The sequence below is a fragment of the Rhipicephalus microplus genome, chromosome 9 (assembly GCF_043290135.1).
Source record: "Rhipicephalus microplus isolate Deutch F79 chromosome 9, USDA_Rmic, whole genome shotgun sequence".
NCBI lineage: Eukaryota > Metazoa > Arthropoda > Arachnida > Ixodida > Ixodidae > Rhipicephalus > Rhipicephalus microplus.
The window spans coordinates 6650663-6674915 of NC_134708.1; the positions used below are offsets into that span (position 1 = coordinate 6650663).

Below are 24253 nucleotides of genomic sequence, written 5' to 3' on the forward strand. Positions count from 1 at the left end.
ACTGCTGAAGGCGCACAGTCTTTGTCCGCGCTAATTACATTGAAGGCGCCATGACATAGTCACCCTAGAAATGGTATTTTTCAGTGCAATATAGAAGTAGAGGGCCTCGAGCGCCTGTACATATATGAAAAACGGACTGCAATATGATAATATTTAAATGCGAAATGAGAAGTCGTCAGTCATAAATCTAATCCACCGCTTAAATACCGCGATTTCGTCGTGCCGTGCGACACGTCATGCGCTGCATAAAGCGAAGTCGTGGTCTTCGACTAAATTGTTCAACTTAAATGCCAAGCTGGAGGAAAGCAAAATAGAATCGTCGAACGTGCAGCTGACCACGAAACGATTTTCTTGACCTGACTGCTGACGCCTGAAAAGCTATCGGCTTGTTACGTCGCGGTTTGCTAGTATGTCGGTGTTGGCCGACTCTCGGGTCATTCGTTCATTCATAAAAATGCCGACTGTTAATAAGGTGCTCGACCAAATGTACTAAGCTTTATCCACCTTGTTTGTGAACCCAGAGAGATTAACGCCAGTAACACACAATATTTACAGGGGGCCATGAACAAAGCTGCAAACCAGGGTTGCTCATAATTATAGGCAAGTCCAACATACCATAGCCGATCATCACCGTCCGCATTAGGTTTTCGGCACTTCCCTGTATGAACTAAAAAAAGGGACCAAAAGACATCTACCTATAAACTTTTTTGAATAATTGAATTTTTCAGAATCAGTGTCATAATTTATTTGAAAATAGACTGGTGCCCCTGTGTGATGCCGCCAAGTCTTCTTTCCTTACGTGGCATAGCATTTTTTTTAATATTACCAATAGCCATCGACTATGAATAAAGAAGCACGCAGAGATCTCTACATCGACGACGCCACAGTAGTGCAGTATTAAGCAAAGCAGAGTTGCCGCAACATAAATGTTCGGCTCCTCTACATAAAGGGTCTCCAAATAGCCGGACTTATAACCAACACTCGGTTTTGTGACTTTTGTCCAACTAACACAAGCATTTTTTTTTTTGCCACGGAGAATGCGTTGCCTAATATACCGCAGATGCGTTTTATTGTCTATTTATAGCGTGTGGCCAATAAATATCATCATCGTCATCATCATCGTCGTCGTCATTAGCCTGACCACGCCCACTGCAGGGCAAAGGCCTCTCCCATGATCCACCAATGAACCGGTCTTGTGCTTTCCGTTGCTACGTTATACCTGCGAATTTTTAAATCTCATTGGACCTCCTAGCTTTCTGCCTCCCCTTCGTGCATTTGCCTTCCGTGGGAACCCAGTCAGTTACCCTTAATGACCAGCAGTTATCCTGTCTACGTGCTACGTGCCCGGCCCATGTCCATTTCTTCTTCTTTATTTCAACTAAGATATCCATAACCCCAGTTTGTTCCCTCTGCTCTCTTCTTGTCTGTTAAGGTTACACCGACCATTTTCTTTTGCATCACTCGCTGCGTCGTCCTCAATTCAAGCTGAGCCCTCTTTGTAAGCCTCCAGGTTCCTTCTCTGTAGGTAAGTACTGGCAAGATGGAGCTGTCATGGGATAGTCGTAGGTTATCATTCACGATTTCAGAATGCTTACCAAATATGCTCCACCACATTCTTATTCTTCTAGTTATTTCACTCTCATGGTTCGACGCCGCGGCTACTACAGGTTTTGTAGTTGACGTATTCCTTTCAACTTCCGGTGTCTCTCCACCTGTCGCAAAGCACTGTTTTCTGACTGGACTGTTGCACATTAATTTAGTTTTATGCATATTAATTTTTCGACTTATCCATCTGCTTTCCGTGTCCAGTTCAGTAATCATGAGCTGTAATTCGTCCCCTGAGGTACTCATCAAGGCAATCTCATCAGCGAATCGCAGGTTGCTAAAATACTCTCCATTAACTCTTATCTCTAGCTCTTCCCAATCTAGGGTCCTAAAAACCTCCTGTAAACACGTGGTCAATAGCATTGGAGATATAGTGTTTCCCTGCCTTACACCCTTCTTTATTGGGATTGTGTCACTTTCTTTATGGAGTATTATGGTGGCTGTGGATCCACTGTAGATTTCTTCCAGTATGTTTATGTAGGGTTCTTCAATGCCCTGGTTTCGTAGTGTCTGCATTACTGCTGATGTCTCGACTGAGTCAAACGACTTCTCGTAATCTATGAAGGCTATGTATAGGGTTTGGTTGTATTCTGCGCATTTCTCTATTACCCGATTGATAGTGTGATAATGTTCTATTGTGGGGTACCCTGTACGAAATACTGCTTGTTTTTTTTTTTTGGTTGATTGAACTCTAATGTCGCCTTAATTTTATTAGCTATTATTTTTGTAATTAGTTTCTAGAGAACGGACAGTAACCTGATCGGCCAGTAAATTTTCAAGTCATCGACGTCTATTTTTTTATGGATTAAGATGATGTTACCTTTGTTTCAAGATTCTGGTAATCTTGATGAAGTGGCCATTAAAAGTGTCAAAGTGGCCTTTAGAAACACATACAAACAAAATTCGCGTTTCAGATAATTCGAAACTAAAAAAGAAAGAACTGCAGACAAACATCCAATTCTCCCCCAAAAATTATCTTCGGAAAACAGAGTCTGGATTGTCTGCTCTGTCAGTCTAAATTGGCAGCAGCATAACTTCCCCGTTAAGTGCAGTCCTTGCATAAACTTCGTCCAAGACAAACCCAGATCAAAACTACTGACCCGCAGGTCGCGGGAGTGATCCCTGGCCGTGGCAGCGGCATTTTAGATGGAGGCTAAAATGCTAGAGGCCCCTGTGCCTAATTTAGGTGCACGTTAAAGATCCCCAGGTGGTCGAAGTTTCCGCAGCTCTCCACTACGGCGTCTCTCGTGAAGGCGGTATCGGGAAGTTCAATGAACTCGAACAATTATTATTATTACCCAGATAAAGAACGGCGCAATTATTAAATTCGAAGTTTCTCATCAACATGCTTCCAACATGTTTATGCACAACACTTTGGCTTTATGTTGCCTCGTCTCCGTGAAAAAGACAACGCACGCGCAATAATTGGTCATGTATGCGCACTGCATTCGAGTTCACCAATTTTCGGATACCTGAAATGTACAAAAACCAATGAAACCCAATTAACTTCGACATCTTCAAATTTCGCACTTTTTAATCTCTTCCTTGTCTATATGCACACCCACTTATTCCCAATAAGAAACGGGTTATTTGTTCTGGGACATCTTCCCGTCTTCATTTTCTGACATTTCTTTCTTGCGCATGCATTTTAGTTTTCCGCTTGGTCAAACAGTATACGCTTCTATGACGCCACTTTGTTGTCATCTCACATAACATTATTCGAAAACATTTACTCCTACTTGACTCAACAAAAATCTAACATACCTAAACGTTTCGCCACTTATGCGGGTGGCATCCTCCGTAGTATACACTAACACCAAATGAGCGTAGGTCGGCCAGTCTAGTACCAGTCATAATTTCTTGTAAACGTCCGGGGTCGCGGTTGTTGTTGCAACCGGACGTTTGCAAGGACATATGGTAGCAGTAAACTGGCCGATCTACGCTCATTTGGTATCAGTGTATACCACGGAGGATGCCACCCGCATAAGTGGCGATACGTTTATGTAATGTCGTTATAGTTTGTATAGTTACGATTTCAAGACATCTGAAAAAGGACATTTTTTGTTTGTTTCCTTGGTGTACATTGTTAACGCTCTCACACACCGGAGGCAGCCGGCATGTACATAAATATTTTCTTTGATATAAAGCTTTCGTCACTGAGCTTGATCAAGCCGGCCCCACTGCAATGGACATTATCTCGACGAGTCAGCACAATTAGCACAGTCCCACTGAGATTGCGAACACTGCGTCCTGCACATGGACGTCAGCAGGAACGTGCCAAAGGGCCACTTGCCCCTCTCAAGCCACAACAGCACTTGCCCTCACCCAAGCTGTCCCTAAGCCGCCATGCAACAATGGTTTGCACGCCCCAAGAGAAAATTATGCCAACGACCATGGTCCTGCATGCAGCCTAAGTCACGGAAATTATTGCTGAAGACAATGCACTCATCGTTGATCACGTGTACCACGAGCAGGTGGCAAATCTGCCGCTAGTACGTCGCGCATTGCGGTCTCCCCGTGACGTCACACTGCCATTACACGTCACGAAGAAGCCGTCCCCTCCATATCGAAGCCGAAAGTGTCTAAGGTATTGGTTTAGAGGTATATACAATGCATTCCCAGGTACCACAGTACTCTTTTAGTGTTCTCAAAAGCCGCGTTCTTAATTAGGTTCTATTTTTAGGTTTGATTTGATATGTGGGGTTTAACGTCCCAAAACCACCTTATGATTGTGAGAGACGCCGTAGTGGAGGGCTCCGAATATTTCGACCGCCTGGGGTTCTTTAACGTGCACCAAAATCTGAGCGCACGGACCTACAACATTTCCGCCTCCATCGGAAATGCAGCCGCCGCAGCCGGTATTCGATCCCGCGACCTGCGGATCAGTAGCCGAGTACCGTAGCCACTAGACCACCGCGGCGGGGCTATTTTTAGGTTTCAAGCCATCTGTTCTTATTTAGAGCAACAATTTCAAAGTATCTAATACTTGGGCCAGTACTCGTCTAAGTCCAAGTATTTTTTTTTTTAGAATCATAAATTCACCTGCTTTTAGAACATTTTTTGCGTATCATGTAACATCCTTTATTATAAGGAAAAACAAATCCTCAGTCCTCCCACACACGTGACGTTTATCAAGCCCCCCCCCCCCCCCCCGCCTCACTGCGCGGTATTCGTCTGCGAAGAACGGCGCCGAGGCGGCGCGGCCGTGGCTAGTGCATACACACCTCGCACCGAAAACAACCGGGCGAGGTTTAGCGTTGGGGGCACCACCGCATCGTCGACCGTGCGCAGAGAATGCAGCGCACCGGGCTCCTCGGCGGTCGGCCAGGAGGCACTGAATGGCCATTGTTCGGCACGGGAACACAATGGAAGAGCGGCCGCTATTAACCTGCCACCCCGCGGCCCGCTGAGAGTGACCGGGACTGCGCTAGACGCCCAGTCACGGAAGGGAAACGCTTTCACTGCTCCACTGCAGCGTGTTGCGGTCGGTATACGGACCGCGCCCCGAGCTGGGAAGGAGGCTGTGCCTGCTGTGAGCGAGATTTCGGGAACGCCGAGCACGTAGCCGAGAGTTATACCAGGCTTCACACGCGTTACGTGAATCCGAAAGCACTCGCTGGCGCACAAACTTTCTTTTGAGTTCATCTCTTTTCCTTCCTACAATGCATCATCCGTTTTATCCCACACGGGGCAACAACCGCATGCCCGTGTAGTTAGCACCACTAACTTCTGTTGTTCTCTCTATCTCTTATGCGTGCCGTAACATGGCTAGCCAACAAAACTGAACTATTTATCGCGTATTCATTCTAAAAAAAAAAGATTAATGGAACATACGGGATCGTTAACTGGAGGCCGCCCGCCACGGTGGTCTAGTGGCTAAGGTACTCGGCTGCTGACCCGCAGGTCGCGGGATCAAATCCCGGCTGTGGCGGCTGCATTTCCGATGGAGGCGGAAATGATGTAGGCCCGTGTACTCAGATTTGGGTGCACGTTAAAGAACCCCAGGTGGTCAGAGCCCTCCACTACAGCGTCTCTCATAATCAAATAGTGGTTGTGGGACGTTAAACCCCTTAAATCAATCAATCATCAACTGGAGGCTCACCTTCTAATATTTCCTTACACTGTCGACAGTGTACAGTGCACGCAATATTCAATGTATGCGCAGTTTCGTACTGGCATAGCAATGAACAAGCGCGTCTGATGATTGAGTCATGGCACACTGATGATATATAGTGGTAGCGCATCCTTCAGCCAAACGTCTATTAAATTGCGTAAATATGAAATCAAATACCTTAACTGTTATCTTTCACGTAAAACCTCACGCGTGCCGCATTGATAGGTTCGCCTATTATATGGGCATGCACAGATATGTTTACCTACCTTCTTTCTTTTCCGCTGTTGCGTGCATCTGAGCTGTTGGTAGGCATTTGGGGGTTTTTTTTAAGCTTCCGGCTAATTCGAGTGTGCGTTAAAAATGTTCTGGGCTGTCTGAAGCTTACTGCTGGGATACACGGCGCAATCCTTTACACTCAATAAGCTTTTGGACGTAAGGCATCAGCGTTCGAATTCGACCGCGTTGCCAACTCTTTATCGCAAAAAAAAAAAACTAGCCACATATGAAAGCCTTCTCGTAACACATTCTGAAGATCAAGGAAGACATTTTTTTAATTATGTATTATCTCTATTGTCTGGCAACCTAAGTATCTCACATATCTAAATGTCTCAAGTATAAATGTCTCAAGTAAATGTCTCAAGTCGTGAAGTGAACAAAGAGAGAACAGACTCGATGTTAAGATGACACTGTTTATTTGGCCGAACTTGTGGCCGGTAAATGAAAATAAAGATTACAGCAACACACTGGCACTGATAGCGGCTAACAGAGCGTCGGTCTTCGATCAGCTGACAAGCGCTGAAGCGCGTCGGCATTTATACAGGTGCCGTCGAATGTTCCAGTCTTATCGCTAGCAGCCACGTACGTTCCAGAATGGTCTGTAATGTTCGCGTTGTGCACGTAATCTTAACAAAATGATCTACTACAGTCCCGAAGCTTATCAAACACGACGGGGGCGGTTTGTGCTGAGAATTACAGTGTAACGGGGGGATAACATAACTTGAGTGGCAATATGCACAACTAATGAAACCGATACACAATTCAGTAAAAGAAAGCACAGATCACATTCTTTGTGGTTTGTAAACTGTAGTGTAATTATTTTCATTGAAATATATTTGGTGAGCTTGAGTCCGAGCAAATCCGGTAGAAAAAAAAATAACTGAGACAGTCCGAGTGAGCCCACATGAGAAAAACTTTGGTGAACCAGAAGGGTAAAATATATTTCATGGGTGAGTCTGAGTGAGCCCCACATTATTTCATTCATTTTCTTTGCCGTCCTACGGTGAGGTGTCATCGAATGTGAATATACGGTGAACGAATTGGCTAGGAAGGAGACGGCCCCTCCAGCGGCCAACATTTAACACAGGACGCCCGAAAACATGCGCAGTCGCCCACTTGGCGCAGAACGAGTCACGTGTTCCTTTTTTAGTAGCAGAGCATTAAAAAAACAGAAATGGAATAAAAAATCACAGCATATACACGAAGTGAATGATGATGAGTCGTGTGAAGCGTCCGTCTGCCTGTCTGTCCATCCGTCCGTCCTTCTTTCCAAGCATTTGTCCGTGCATCCGTCCGTCCATCCGCCCGTCCGTGCCTTCATCCGTGCTTCCGTCCATGCTTCAGTCCATCAACCCACCCGTTAGCCCGTCTATCCGTCCATTCATTTGTCTGTCTGTCGGATACTGCCCGTTAGGCCTGACACGGGACAAGGTTACACTAAGAGGAGTTTCGCCCCAAAATCCAAAAAAAAAAGTATAGGCGCACATGGACGACGTAGAGTCGATGAGCGCTTCAGGAGTTTTTTGCGGCCCGAAAATGCGAAGGGCGTGGCTCCTCGGAGTTGCGTACGCCGTGCTTCCTTCCTTCCTTCCTTTCTGGCCGGGCTCGGCCTTTTTCCGCGCTCTGCTAAGCGTAATCGAGCCGCGAGGAAAATACATGCGGGGCGCGCCAATGAAAACACAGCCGCCGTCGTGAGCGGCGCATGCCCGGAGGCAGGAGCGGCGCCGCAGGCCCGCAGAGCACGATTCGTCGATTTCCCATCGAACGCTTCAGCGCGGGCCATCTCCGCGTCCGCCACGCAGTCGCCGTACACACATGCACCCGCATCCATTGCTTCGGAAATACGGTGCAGCGCTTGCACTCGCTGTGCAGTCGGCTCGTAGAACGGAGATTGTATATATGCACGAGGCCGCTTCATATGTCTAAGATATTATGGGATCGATGGTATCGTTCTTTTCGGAGCGCAGTTTTTGGGCGCCCGTTCCTGCGCGTTCAGCGTCTCGTCGTTACCGTTGGTGGCGTAACCGTTAGGGATGAACAAATGAAATGCGAAAAACAATACCCCGGACCTAATGGGATTTCAACCAGCGCCCCTCTGCGCAGCAATGAAGAATGTAGCCAAGCTGCTGCTTGAAGCTAATTTGCGAAAAGGCGTCCTGACGGGCGAGGAATCGCGTTAAGCTGTGTATTGTAGTGTGGCAGTAGAGTAAAAGAACAGTCAGTCATCTCGAAAGGCTAATTCCGCAGCGGACGTGTGGAATAATTCTCCCCACCCACTGCGAGGTACTCAGCCATAATTCTTCACTGCCACCAGCATCAACAAAACACACGTAATACCTCACAGATGTGCAGCGGGCGATTCTCTTATCCGCAGGAAGAGGAATAATGTCGCAGTGGATGCTGTGCTATATACTGCACAAAAATGATGATTTATGGCTGTGTTCCAATACTCATCGTAGACGGCTAAATAGACAGCTAAGTGGACGGCGGCCATCTTAAGTCCCATTCTAATTTTCACGTAGCCGGCAAAATAGACAGCTCCGGGAAGACCGAATCGTAGACAAATACGATGCAGGGTACTTTGCTGTCTAAACCAGGTCTAAACCAGAGGTCTAAACAAGATGGCGGCTCAGCGAATCGCTCAGATAGATCAAACCTCGCCGACATGGTCGTCTGCACACAGACGCTGTCCCAGACTCTCAATGGGAGTAACGTTTATCTGTTTTTGATATCAACACGAAATAAGCCAAAAAAAAACAACTGTTACGTTTGTTTACTTCAGCTTTTTCTTCTCTGCACGAGGTGGTGCATCGTCGCGTAAAAGCCGTCCAGAAGTGTTCCAATTATCGGACAGCATGGGCTCGGTGCTCTCTTCTAAGCAGTCTGCGTAGACTGTCTACGTGCTGTTTAAGAATTGGAACACAGCCTATGACGTGATCGACAGCTTGCGGAAAGCCACAACTTCGAAACACGGTTGGCTTAGCCCCACTACGACGCTGCGCTCAGAATTCGCATTAGGCAGGTATTGTAATCTCTGACGAATTTTTTTTTTCGTAGGTCTTATTATTTTACAGGAGACGCTGCCGCATTCGGTGGCTCTAAAATTGTGTGTCCACGCCCCTGAGATGAGCTGGATACAGGGAGAGAATGATAGGAAGGCATTGGTGGCTGCGAGGAGAGGCGATGGAACGACAACATACCTGCGTCGTGTCTGTGGCTTCACTCTACGCACTGAGAGTCAACGTAGAAAGAACCTAGCTAAGGCCTAAAAACTACCTGGAAGATTATTCTTCAGAACTGTCCAGTGTCGTCGCTTCAAGACTGGTGCGGCACAGTGCAAGCATCGCCATCTTTTCTTTCAATCGGTTTCTTTTCGAAATGCCCGAATTGGCGCCTATATAACTTAGCGTTGCTTAGAAGTACCTCTTTTACTGATGTAAAATAAGCTACAGGTAATTTGTGTACGGTACCGTTCATTGTTAAAGGAAACACCTTGATGAGAGCCTCTCATATTGTGGTTCTCATAACTGCCATTGAAAGCAGGAACATTGTTTGTGCATGGCACTAGTGTATCAAAAGGAGTCAGAAGAGTCGACCAGAAGTAGTCTTACGCAAATCCAAGCCACTGTGATCTTGCCAGAGAGCGAAATCTGGACATGACGCACACAAACTTGCTCCGTTTAACTGTGAACCCGTCTCTACATGCGGCGTTGTATGCACTGTTCTTCGACCACTATTTATACCGAACGTGCTATGAACGTACCCAAAGAAAATATTTGGAAGTAGGAAAAGCAAACTAGACGGCGTTTATATCATGAAGCAAATCATATTTCGGCAGAAAATTAGCCAAAGAGTTTCGTTTATCTTGATCAGATAATGCGCAATCGCCGGCTACGTACACCAGATATAAAAGAAGGCGAATTCGTTCGTGTAATCTTTCATTGTCGCATGCCTTCGTTGTTCTTCCGGTCAGTTTGTGGCACTGAACGGGGGCACTTACTGCCGGTGCCTAACAACCACGAATCGCTTTCACCAACAAACATTTTCTTAAGTTTATTTTTTTTTTTTCAATTGCTCTATTTCCCGTGCAGGTTTCGCACTGCTGCACATTTTTAATGAGTCGTGTCGTACTGGCGTGCGAGCACACAGCCGATCGAGCGCTATTCGCGTGCACATGGCGAGCCAGATAAACTTTCACTTCCGCGAACATAACGCGATGATCACGCCTCCTACCTCACCGCGGTCACGGAACTTCATTAGCGGAACTTCAGTACGAGCGTTTGTTGCAGACCTCATATACGCGCCATGTCATATTTGCATCGGGAAATCACGTACGAAGCATAGGCGAGCCAGTTGTCGCTCTATTTTCCCACGGTGTTCGAACTGCGCTTGAAAGGCTTTGGTCGGTTGAATAAAGGTGGGGCCCGTCCGATTCCTGTACAGCTATCAGGTCTTACTCAGCCGGCTTCGTATCAATGGAAGCATACAATTTGCTTACCAACAGTCTCAATATTCACACTGCTGTGAGAGATCACACATGCCGCGCACGAGATCAGGAATTACTCCAAAATGACTGCGGCTCCTACAAAGACGCATTTAGTAGTTTTCAGGAGATCACCGCACACTATGAGAACGGCAGAAGATTCTTTCTTGCCCCCGATTGAAAGCTCACCCAAGCTTGGGCAGTCACATTAAGGTTTATTCAAAACAGATTCTGTCCCACTCCCTCGGTGCATAAAAAACTTGACGTGGGTTCTCCCGCGGAATGTAAACGCCGTGAACACACTCCGTGTATTTGACCATATGATCTGCCTGCACCCCAACTAAAGGGCCCCGTATGTCAGCAGCGAGCAGCACTGTAGACGGCGCGTATCCACTGAAGTCCTCCAAAATCAACTCCTGGCAGTCTGGAGAGCTCACGCCATGGGCCTGCTGGTGCCTACGTGTGCGGAGCCTCATGACTTAACCGAGAACGAACACCCTAGCAAGCTTTACACGTCTACATATAGGGGAATAGGAAGTAAGTAACAGAAGCGACACGGAAGGCAGGGATGCAGTCAGTAATGACCGGCATGCTATCCTTTACAAGGAAAAGGAATGGGGGAGCTTCAAAGATTGAGAGGAGAGAGCACGCACACACAGTCGCACACATCACAGTCATTCAAACTCCGCCAGTCTATAACTGCCGGTGGAAGTCTGATGGCTTAGAAAAGTTGCGCACTGCCTTCGTCGCCTTTACGCACAACGACCTGCCAGCACGACATTCCAGAATTGTTTGCGCCATCATCGGTCTGCCATCCATGCGAGTTATGAAGCTACTGCAAGTGATTTTTTGTAGCGAGAACAATCGCATAGGATGTGCTGCAGTATCTCCTCGCTGCGACAGTTGTCACAAAAGGGGTCGCCAGCCGTTGCAATGCGAAAGGAGAATGACTTCGCGAAAGCCACTCTCGGCCATAAACGGCAAACCAAAGTGGCATCATTTAGGCGTAGTCCAGTGGGTGTCTGATAAAGTGGAATGTTCGGGCTGTGTTGGTGTTGGCAACGCAGTCTACTTGCGCTTTCTCAAATGGATAAAATGATTTATTGTGTGGCTACTCGAAGCTGGCCACTCGAGCAGCATTGTCGGCATGTTCATTGCCTCTCACATTACAGCGACTTGGCCGCCTCTGAAATGCCACTCTGTAGTTTGAACTAAGTATGAATGAGATACCTAATCTCGAAGACCAACTGCTCGTAAAGCGTTTTCGCACTGCCTTCAAGATCTGAGGCACTTTACCTGATTTTGCATTGCATTCGTGACCGGACTACCTTTACCAAGCGATGGTGTCATGTGACAACTTTCTTGATGCCACATGACATCATGCATGATGATGTCATTACGGCATCACAAACGATAAGTGGCGTCGTCGTGATCGTGACGTTATCAATAGACGATGATTTTGTGCATCGCTCATTTCCGACACCGACAGTCAAATTTCGTAAACGAAGAGGAATGCGAAACTTTCGCCTGAGATTCTTCTGTTGAGGAATGTTTACGAGAGAGAGAGAGACACCGGCTCGACATCATAGACGACTATAGACGTGCCAGAGAGGTTTGGCTGCTACATCAGACATGTGCAGTGACCAGGCGCTAGCTGTTCGTTCTATTCTACTTATTATCCGGCAAGCTCTCGTAATCGCAATTTTTTTCCATCGAGGGACACCGTGCGAGACTCGTTCAACGCGCAACCAGTTCCCATCTGCAGACACATTCGCCCTTGAAATACAATACCGTAGCCGGTAAATGGCGTGACCATGGAATACTGTTCAAAGAAAAAGATCCATTTAAAAACGAGGTCACCGCGAATGAATTACTGTTGCAGCGCTGTTTTAAAGCGGCACTGTTCCCCTTATAATTGTCGTTGTGTACTACAAGCGCGATCAACTTCTCTCGCGCAACGTGCGATCTTTAAAACGAAGACTACACGTCGTAAAGTTATCCACGCGAGACTGCTCAGCCAACATTCATCATCCTACGCTGCTTCTTTTTTTGTTCCGTACTGGCGTAAACTCTCTCTTTCTCTGCTACAACTGTCAATGGTGGTGTTTTTACACTTTACTTTATACACATGCACGGTGTCAACTGCAATTTTTCTAAACGGGGTCGGTAGTTCGATGCGCGGCTGAACGTTTCACCGCACGGCTAACTATACAAACCAAACGAAAGTTTCATTTAGTGTAAATCATGTGCCGAGAATACCCAGCATGTTTACAAGTACAGCAAGTCATGCAGTAGTCGTTTCAGGGGTGTCTATCCAATGTCACGAGCGATTTCGCGGGTCTTAAACACAGAGGTCATCATTTTTGGGGCGAATTTTGGAATTTACGCTCAGGCATCTGCTGTCTCCAAGAAAGCTGTCTCCAAGAAACACGACTAGTAAAAGAAGGTATAGGATGAAATTCAAACCTTATCACAGCCCAGAAAACAACCACACGTACAAGCACGTCCTCGGTATGTTGCATCATATGCGCAGCATACCGGTCACTTTTGCGTGGAAAGATAACGCGAACCCACAAATACGCTTCAATTTACCGACTTTACGTAAGTGTCATGTTGTTCCAGCGTATATCTTCACTACTTTGTCTGGTTGTTTGTTTTGCGAGTTGTTCCTCTCCACGTCGACACCAAAATGAGCATCCCCTATTAAGCAATGAGAAAGGGAAACAGAAGGAAAATGGAGACGTGCGCACACGCCCGGTCTTTCTTGCGCCACAAAAGCAATGCCCTCTATATGTTCACTGGCTGTCACTGCTATAAACAGCAGTTACAGCGAACGACAGGCTTGCCACACACTCACTTACATGTCATTGCCTCGAGTTTTGTTAAAAGTGCTGCAAAGCCGCTATAATTGTGACCTGTTCGAAATTTTTGACTGATTGATTGATTGATTGATTGATTGATTGAGTAATTGATTGATTGATATGTGCGGTTTAACGTCTCAAAACCACCAGATGATTATGAGAGAAACAATAGTGGAATGCTCCGGAAATTTCGACCACCTTGAGTTCTTTAACGTGCACCTAAATCTGAGCACACACACCTAAAGCAATTTTGCCTCCATCAAAAATGTAGCCGCCGCAGCCGTGATTCGATCCACGACCTGCGGGTCAGCAGCCGAGTACCTTAGCCACTGGTGGAGCATTCAGTATTTTTGGTACACGTGCAATGTGCGGTATATTCTATGGTTGTGTTGTAATACTGGTCTCGTTTTGTAGTGAGGCCGCCACAGTCAGGACGCACATCCACACGACCACCTTGGCGAATACTAATAATAAATAACATAAGGGATCTTACGTCTTAGAACCGCGATATGTATATGAGCAGAAGAGTCAGGGAATCTCGGCAAACTGATGTTCTTTAACGTGCACTAACATCGCAGAGTATGCGCGGGCATCTTCGCCTCCACCGAAGTGCGACCGCCGCGGCTGGGATCGATCCCGCGACCTTGCAGTCAGCGGCCGAGGAGTACCTTAGCCACCGATCCACCGTGGTGGACTTGGCGAGTCTTGAGCTCTTGTGCATAACTATTCTAACTTTGCGACAGGCCATACTATTTCTCTGTTAATATCTAAATGTGTGTAATTGCTCGATAATGCATCGGAGTTGAGCACAAGATGCGCTGGCTGTCGTGGCTTTACAAACTGGAGTTTCGGCCGATATACAAAGAGCCTCACGAAATTTCTGTAAACGTGCAAAACAATCGACGATCATAGGCGTCCGCACGGACGGATGCGAGGGCGGGTCGCCTCTCCCCCTAACTATGTAAGTCCCCCATTCCCACTAATACAGAACCCAGCTGACGCCTATGACCAAGATTCTATTTCGTTTCGATCTTACGCGCGATACAGTCTTGAAGTATACCTGTCCCCTAACCCTTTATTTCTGTCGAATTATACAACAGAACTAACGGAAGCCGTTCTCTATCTTTCGAATCTGTCTCAGCGGACAAAGGCGGCGTAATTGAGACGTAAGCACCTGTCATTTGCAAAAAAAAAAAGCGAGCCCTGGGAAGCCCTCGATAGCATGAACTATGGCTGTAGTCGCGCAGTAAATTACGGGCACCCAATTCGACTCACGCGTAACGTCGCACCCAAAGGGAGGGGCATGCCGGACGTAATGGACGGTCTCGCGTCGCTTACCCGGCCGGCATTACCCCTCCAAGGTCTGCCTTGAGCCTCCATCCACACTAGAGAGTTCGGCGTAAGTTATGTTCAGTGCCGCCCGCCCGGTATCTCCGCCCTCTCTCAAAGAACGGTCGAAATTGAGGAGGCTGCTAATAGAAGTCACTAATGAGAAGCTTCACGCGCTGTAAACGTGGGAACCGAACCCAGAACGGCGTACCAGCTTCCGTATACAGCCTAAGCACCCGAAGACTAATACTGATACTTTAACGAGAGCTTTAGAGTGGTTTATTTCTCGCCTTCCTTACGCTTCGATCCTAAAAGCGTCATCTTCTCCTCACCCCTTGATTCCCCGACATCAGCATCGTGCGGCGTTCTCGTGCCGGAAGCGAAAGGTCACCTGACCTCAGGCTTCCTGCACAAGGAACACTCTCTTGCGGGCCTGTCTTTGCAGCGGGAAATAGAAGACGTTGTATCACTCGGACATTGTGTTTCGTGCCTGTGTCTTAGTTGCGAAGCGACAACGATCCCTGGGAGTCGATCCCCGGCAACACCCGCGGGTTTAAAATCCGAAGCCCACACTTCTACTTCATTGCCTAGCGCGATTTAATTACGCTAGAAGTACTCTTCCTACCGCTCGTTACCAGTATTTATACGATAAGGACAATATCAACAGGAGAATGGCTGTCATTAGCTTTTTAGCCATCCGAAACTATATTCGAGGCATAATGGTCGTCACTTTACCACACAGAACGCTGTAACAACAAGACGGTCTACCTTACTGCAAAAACAGTTACTTTACTACAATAAATTGACACTTTACCACACAAAATAGTCCTTTACCAAACAAAATAGCCTATTTTACCGCCCAAAATTATTTACTTTGTCACACAAACTAGTCTACTTTACCACTCAAACTACCGCTTCACCACACAAAAATACCGCTTCACCACAAAATAGTTACCTTAGTATAAAAGATAGCTACCTTGACATAAAATATAGTTGCTCTACCTAACAACATAGCTACTTTACCACCCAAATTATCTTCTTTACCACCCTAGTCTAACCCACCACAAAATATAGTCTACTCCGACAAGAAATAGTTACCTTGCCACAAGAAACGGCTACTTAACCACACAAAGTAGCTACTCCACCACACAAAATAGCCTACCTTACCAGACTAAATAGTTACTTTACTACACGAAATAGTCTAACGCACAAGTCTATATTGCCACACAAAATAGCCTACCACACAATATAGCTATTTTACCCTACATAGTAGCCTAATTTACCACACAAAATACTCGCCCAAGAACAAGACTCGCAAATGTACATCTATAATGGTGTGCGAATATTGAAAATCTCGAGCTCTATGTTGACTTGGATCATACAAATAAACTATGAAAGGAAACGAAGCGAAATAATTTGATTGAAACTGGGACAACAAAAAAACGACAGATTTGCGGACTGCTTCGATCCCGAGGGGCAAGCCAATTCTTTTCCGACAAGAATTTCAGTTTTCGAGAAGCGCAGTTCGCTTCAAGAAATTCATACCAAAATTTTTCGCAATTCATGCTTTGAGTAGTCTCACTACATTTCTATTTTTTAAAAACAATTTGCGATGCCGTAAGGTATTGCTTAGATCTCTTTTCGCTAACGCAAATCCTGCACATCTATAGCTACCCAACGTCACGCTGTTGCCTTATCTCAATACTGTCATAATAGTGTCCTTAATAATTGAGAGCCGTTTTTCATAACGTACAAGCTATTAAATTGTCAGGACTTTTAATTTTAGACGGCATTATAAAATAATGCATCGAATGTTTCGTATTTGTTCAAGTAGACCACTCATTCTTCATATACTTGGGGTTGCTTCGAAATAAAGAATTTCGAAAATAACCGATTCTATATTTAGAACTCTTGTTTCGGACATATTTATGTTGCAAGCACTACGCCAAATTCGATTGTCAAACACCGCTATAGGTTAGCTGTCACAACAAATGGAAAAGCTGGAACTAAAGTGTTTTACACTTCAGTTGTTATTGTTTAAAAAAACAAAAGAAAAATATCATGTACCATGAGAATCAATAAGATTCCACGTACCATGGAAATCAATCGTGTTATGCGAAGCATGCGGAGGGAAGGTGACGGTGTTGTATTTTTTTTATTGAGCGACACGTTACGATATGGCTCTAAAGATATGTACAAATGTTGTATGCACATGAATATGCTAGTCATGTTTAGTGTTGCGTAACGACGCCAATGGCAACATGAGTATTAGCAACACCAGAAGCTTTAAGCTGATATATAACGCTTGTGCCTGCGAGAATGGCGGCACTTCGCACCGCTGGATAAATGAGCTGCAGTGGATGGCGCTTTACATTGTCGTAACCCGACTCGGCGGCTGTATGATAAGAGTACGCATGTACCGTTTGAAAGAATGGATAGCCATATTGCAGCCACAATTGATGTTTCACGCACATTACGGTCTCCTTGAAAAGCAATTCCGAGACCTGCCGTGGCTCTCAGGCAGAATAATTGATTGCCACGCGGAATGCTGGGGCTCGATTCCTGCTGGGACCAAGATATTTATTCTATACGTTCTTTGGGTCAACGCTGTCGATGCCAGCTTTTAGGGGGCGAAGCTCCTCAGGGCCGACCTCGTTGGCGTCCATCGCACCCCCCAAAACGCAAACCGAAACTGAACACTAGCACAACAAAAAACGAAAAAAAAAATGTGTAGACAACCGACTTTATGTTTAATCAGCTATACGACACCACAATGCATGATCACCCACGCCATCTGTCTGTCCGTCCGTCCATGCATCTGTCCGTCCGTTCAGCCGTCTACCTGTATGCCCTTGCATACGTCCACCCGTGCTTCCATCCATCCATATGTCCGTTTTTGAACTAGTCAGATACTTCAACTAGACATTATGGACTTTGGAACCTATAGCTTCGGCCACTAGTCGTCATTCACTTCGTGAAGATGCAAAGTTTTTTCTTAACGCTCTCAAATCAACATTACCAATGTCTGTTCGCGCCGCTCCTCCGTTTATATAAACTGTCGATCACCTTTAGTGTATTGAGCCACCATTGATCTTAATCCGACGTGACGGATGTATCGTGGGAGTACATGTGCAATGTTTATGAAATTCGGTAGGCAGCACTGCAACCACTATTGACGTTTCACGACGATTAGCGTCCATATGAAAAAGTAGTTCCGAGACCTGGCGTAGCTCTGTGGTAAAATGCTTCATTGCCACGCAGAATGCTTGGGTTCGATTCCAGCTGGGACCCTGACATTTATTCTTTGCATTCGTCGGGTCGACGCTACCGATGTCGGAGATTTCTTAACGCTCGCGCGTTAAAATTGCCCATGTGTGCTCTCGTCGTTCCTGGGTAGATACTAAGTGTCAATCACCAGTGGCACATACCCGCATACCAGTGGCACATACCCGCCCGCGTGTATGTGGCACGCGAAAAGTATTTGACGCCGTATGCGACGGGATTGTGACATTAGTCATGAGATGACGAGCGAGTCGTATTCTTCAAACCATTTTACCCTCCCAATGCTAATTTTGGTTTACCGTAATAAGGGGGCGTTCACGAGAGCACTCAGACATAGATAGATAGATAGATAGATAGATAGATAGATAGATAGATAGATAGATAGATAGATAGATGCCAAAAGTGCTTGCAGTAAGCAAAGAAATGCTTAGAACACCATTTATACACATTTACAAGGTATAACGAATAGGGCACGCGAAAACGGAGTGTTGATGTAGTCAAGACTGAGCATTAAAAACAACAGTCACCACCACCACCAATGACGTTATAAAGCCCCTTTACGGCACCAGGGGTAATGTGTCTACCTGGCATTGGGTTAAGGCTTCGACCAACTTACATTTCTATTTAAAACGCACCGACGGTGATAAACGCGTATAAATACGCGTTGAAAAGCTGATCGTGGATGTGACGGTCATCATGCATTACTTCACTTTACCAGGATCACGTTGAAAGGGCGGTGTTAAATGTGAAAGGCGCATTTGTAAGGCTTCGAGAGGATGTGGCCGTGGGTAGCGTGCCCGGGCTCTGTTGTATTAATAGCGGATCGAAAGGTCGAGGGTTCGTCTTCTGTTGAAGGAATACTTTTCCCATTCTGACTGTGCGTATTTTTTTGGCGTCATTTCCATGACGGAAGCACGTCACTCAAATCTTGGTGGACCCTTGCGTGAAACACTTTTGTGGTAAAAAATAAAAAAAATAATCAGAAGCGCTATGTGGGGTATATAAAACCTGAGAACAGTCCACTCCATACAGCGCGGTCACACCGCGGATACAGTCGGCACAGATGACACGTTTATGAAGTGATACTTCATGCGCTTACATGTATCTTGACAACGAGACATGTCCATTAATACCTATGGAAAAGAAAACAAATATAGACACTTCGCTAAACTTGTGTTCAGTGAAAAATTACGAAGAGCCCTCATTGTTTCGCTTTCGTTGTTTCAAATTAAGTGCTTCGCTTTGGTGTCCCTTCAAAACATTTATGATGTACCGAGCGTCGTCCTTGATAAAGTTAACCACTTTAAGATTCGGACACAATTCAAGCACTATTGGTCAGTCTGATTGGACATGCTTCCATTTGGTGTCCCATAATACCGGCTGCACGAACCTGTAAGAATGAGGTAACAGCAAAAAAAGAGGGAGATATGGTTCGCAGGCAGTCACAAGAAAAGGACTTCGCCAGAGAGAGACCCATTATGTCTGGACAACGGCCCGCTCTAATGGAGTGTGTAACGATATACTTGTCGCTACAGCGCGTTCACAAATGTTCAGCGCTTTCCCGGCTAGGGCGTATGTCGAGCGAATAATACAGAGTGGGAGGAGGCCTTGCGCCGTCCCTTCATTTGTTATCGTATCGTGACCGCAACGAAGCACAAATAATCATAATAATAATAATAATAATAATAATAATAATATAATAATAATAAACACGGGAAAACCAACAGTGCTTGATCCTGTCTGCTGTTCTTGTGTCCTTGTTTTTTTTTATTAATGATTTTTCGCGCTCTTTCGCAGTCATGAAAACATACCAACAGACCCGCTCAAAGACTCACATCAGCTAGCAACGTAATAGACTTTGTCCGTGGTGCCCGTTCAAGAACAGACGGTTCTCTCCTCGAATCTCTCCGCCTTGTACACACGAGAGCAAATTTTAGTCCGGCGGAAACTCGGTCGACTGGCGTCCAAGGCGGCCATAACCCGTTTATTTTTTCTCTCCCTCTTCTTTTTTTTATGCCGGCGATTTCGTCACATCTTGCTCCGCTTCGCCTCGTTTCGGGGCGTTCGCTGCGGGATCCGTCCGTGACCGTGCGTTCCAAATGTGGAGATCGCTTGAACGAGACCTTAATTGCCGGCCACGTTTCCTGCCGACGCGGCGAACGAGCTCTGGCGTTATTACTACTATTATTAGAGCGTTTTAGTCTACCCGGCACGCCGTTCAACGCAAAATTCGGAGCGTGCACCGCAACGCTGGGTGTGAACTGCGCATGCGCGCGCCCGGTAAACATGGCCGCGCCGCCTTAAGCGATTGGCGTCCATCTCGAGTCTGTATGCGAAGTGGCCGTTGTGTGCTCCGTAGAGCTCCGGACTGACCCTTTCACTACCTTTAGAGTGGCGTCCTGAAGCGTCGATTCGGCACCATATTGAAAATCCGTACTCAAATAATCAATGTTGAAGGCTTAGCTTCTTACCCCCGTATTTTAGAACCTCCCTTCACTCAACGCTTCGCCTTCACTTGAAAAAAGCCGATGGGAGCGCCATCTATAGACACGGCAAGTCACTGCATAGCAGCGATAGTCTGCTGTGATTTTCGCGTAGCGTAGCGTTATTTTCAGCCGAGTGGTGGCGCAGTGCTCAACTCTGTCAAGTGAAGGGTGAAAATCGAGTCGAGGAGCGTTTGTGAATACGGGGGTTAAAATCCTAAAATCTCGGAGGACATAGTTTACGCGTTAATTGTTTTTACCCTCTATATCTGGGGACAGTTGACGTGGCAGCAGATATGGCATACGCTGCGCCTTCGCGTTACCGGAATACCGTACAGACTATGTTAACATTTTTTTTTTGCCTTTAACACGAGAAACAGCATTAGGCAGCCTCGTCTGTCACATTTCTGCAGAAAAAAAAAGAACGAAAGCCGCCGTCGAAAATAAGCGATTGCACGAAAGCATTTTCCGCGGCCAACTTGTAACAAGCGTCTTGAGAACCTGTAATTTTCAGGATGCACCCCGCTGTACAAATGGAAACACTGCTCGCTTGCGCCTAAGCACATGACTAGCAACAGGAGATGTGCTGATTGTATCATTGAAGTCTTTTGTTCTTCCGTTTCCACGTGACGTCGATTACACTACGACAAGATCTAGGACACGTGATAATGTAACTGCTCTTTGTAGGCTTCTCTCGCGCGTGAATGTCTTTTACGACAGGCACGATGTTGTTTTCGATTACCCAATTTATTGCTTATCTTGATCTACACAGACGATGTAAACGCTACATCATGGTGAAAATACACTTGAATAGCAACAACAGTCTTTCCTACCAGCGAAAAAATGATTGATATGTGGGGTTTAACGTCCCAAAACCACTATATGATTATGAGAGACGCCGTAGTGAAGGGCTCCGGAAATTTCGACCACCTGGGGTTCTTTAACGTGCACCCAAACCTGAGCACACGGGCCTACAACATTTCCGCCTCCATCGGAAATGCAGCCGCCGCAGCCGGGATTCGAACCCGCGCCCTGCGGGTCAGGAGCCGAGTACCTTAGCCACCAGACCACCGCGGCGGGGCTCCAGCGAAAAAATGTGAACGATAAAGTGAAGATGAATGAACAGAAATCGCGTTGTGGTTTATTTAATTGATATGTGGGGTTTAACGTCCCAAAACCACCATATCATTAGGAGAGACGCCGTATATATTGAAGGCCTCCGGAAATTTAGAACACCAGGCGTTCTTTAACGTGCACCCGAATCTGAGCACCCGAGCCTGCTGCATTTTCGCCTAAAATTCAGCCATCGCAGCCTCGTGATCTGGTCTGAAAACTTTTCCTAATAACCACTTATTTTCATGTCGTACCATTGTAGCAATCTTGTTTGTTAGTTACTGCAATTTCATTAATCTTTACTATAGTGAAATGGCAATTTCTTCAGTATGTACTCGCAGAATTCACAGTGCGTTTCATCGGACCCTTCAATTTGTTGCCTAGAGGTATACAATGTTGTATATACTATAACATGTGGGATTTTACGTCCCAAAATACAGGTATAAAAAATTGTCGCAACGTTTTTCTTTCAACGTCGTGGCGATGTCGCCGACCCCTGACTATGCGTCTTCTTACGCGCAGGTGCACGAGCGGCTGTCGGACTCCGAGATCCGGCGCGTGTTTCGAGTGGCGTCGCGGGAGGAGGTTCCCCAGTACGAGCTCGTGCAACTGCGCGCTCGGAGGCACCAGCGCTCGGAGCGCGAGGTGGGCGGGGACCGCAAGGCGGTGTCCCTGCGCGCCTTCGGACGCCGCTTCGACCTGAGGCTCAAGCGGAACCGGGACTTCGAGCAGCGCGCCGCCAGGCTGCAGGTGCTGGCCGCAGAGAGCACGCCCAACGGACTCGCCTACACGCCGCTCAGGTCAAAGGTGAGGCCGTCCGCGTACGTCACACTGCGCTAAATGTAGTCAAATGACGCAAAGAAAGCTTCGAAAGAGTGGCTACTTTGGCTGGTTGCCATTGCATTTTAAAAGAAAGTATGCTTTTTTGGCGCGCAGAACGTTCTAGAGAACAAGTCAGATAGGAAAGAGCGCACTTCATCTGACTTCTTTCCGAAACGTTCTGCGCACTAATATAACAGTTTATTTCTTTTAGAATGGAAATCTGCAGAGCACATCGCGGGTCCGGGCTGTCATAGGCTGCCGTGCGCTGTAGTATGCTGTCATCATCGCTTGGCGTAACGCTCCATGCGTAACATATATGGAGCATAGTAATAAGGGCTGCAGCGCGAGCACGAATGTGCTAGAAGAAACAGACAAAGTCGAGGTACGGAAGGCAAAAGAGGACAACACGAGCGCTGACTACCAACTGAATTTTATTCGCAGCACACATGATAATATATACAACAGGAAACCTTTTGAACAGCACACGGGAGCAACGTGACATATTCTGGGGCATGTTCTGATAAAAAGAAGGTACTAAAACTAGCTAACCTTTATCTAAAAGTGCGAACTCTTTTTCATGCAAGGCCACTGAAGGTTGGCTTACGCATCCGTCACCATTTTTTCTAATAAAAAACGCTTCAGCTATTTCTCGAGTTAACTTGTCCATGTGGCGTGCCAGCACACTCACGCCCGGAAAACGAGGCTGGCACCCGCAGCTTTTGCAGTGCAAAACAAGGTTTGAACTGATACCTTTGCATATGTCATTCATATGTTCTCCTAACCTTTTATTAATGCACCGCCCAGTTTGGCCTATATAACAACGACCGCACGTTAAAGGAAGCATGTAAACAACACCGACAACGCATTCTACAAATTTATTTATGTGTTTTACGGCGCATGTACAACTTTTTTTAGTGATTCCACTAAGTCGCTCATCCGTCATTCTGCAGATCTGGCTTACTTTGCACGGAGCTGATAAAACTACATCCACACCATATCTCGAGCCTACCTTCTTCAAACCATGAGATATATTGTGTCGTTTTCCGGGCGTGAGTGTGCTGGCACGCCACATGGACAAGTTAACTCGGGAAATAGCTGAAGCGTTTTTTATTAGAAAAAATGGTGACGGATGCGTAAGCCAACCTTCAGTGGCCTTGCATGAAAAAGAGTTCGCACTTTTAGATAAAGGTTAGCTAGTTTTAGTACCTTCTTTTTATCAGAACATGCCCCAGAATATGTCACGTTGCTCACGTGTGCTGTTCAAAAGGTTTCCTGTTGTATATATTATCATGTGTGCTGCGAATAAAATTCAGTTGGTAGTCAGCGCTCGTGTTGTCCTCTTTTGCCTTCCGTACCTCGACTTTGTCTGTTTCTTCTAGCACATTCGTGCTCGCGCTGCAGCCCTTATTACTATGAATTCAAACCAACTAGCCCAAATCGCCATTCTTCTTCATATATGGAGCACGCGCTCGAGCCAAGAAGTATTTCCCTCTTGTTCTCCGAGGGCCTTGACGGTGATCACATATCCTCATCAGTAAAAGAAAAAAAAAAGACAGCTAGTGCGCTTAACGTAGCGCAGGCAAAACCACAAGAATAGAAGAAAAAAAGCAAGCGTGAAATAGACGGAAAGACAAAGGAATAAGATATGAAAAAATAGAAAGTTCAAAATATAAAGAAAAAATCGAGAGGAAAAATAAATAAATTACAGAGAAAAAAATGTGACACCAATTGTGACGAAAAATGGCTGAAACGAGGAAAGAAATAGAAAAACAAAGAAAGCTGCCCCGCTCCGCAGTTCCTTCACGCTTGGCAACCCTAGTGCGAAGCTGCCTTAATTTTTTTTTAACCTAACCAAAACATCCCAGAAGGTAACCTAGCCTGACGT

At 46.1% G+C, this 24253-nt stretch overlaps 1 protein-coding gene across 3 annotated transcripts in view; it reads left to right on the forward strand.

Annotated features, from left to right (window-relative positions):
- Positions 1-24253, forward strand: part of LOC119163382 (A disintegrin and metalloproteinase with thrombospondin motifs like) — a 227528-nt gene that overhangs the window by 171524 nt on the left and 31751 nt on the right. For all 3 annotated transcript variants that reach the window (XM_037415365.2, XM_075873026.1, XM_037415366.2), the window contains exon 3: positions 22069-22353. In XM_037415365.2, coding sequence (XP_037271262.2) covers positions 22069-22353 — 285 coding nt within the window. The remainder of the gene's footprint in view (positions 1-22068; positions 22354-24253) is intronic.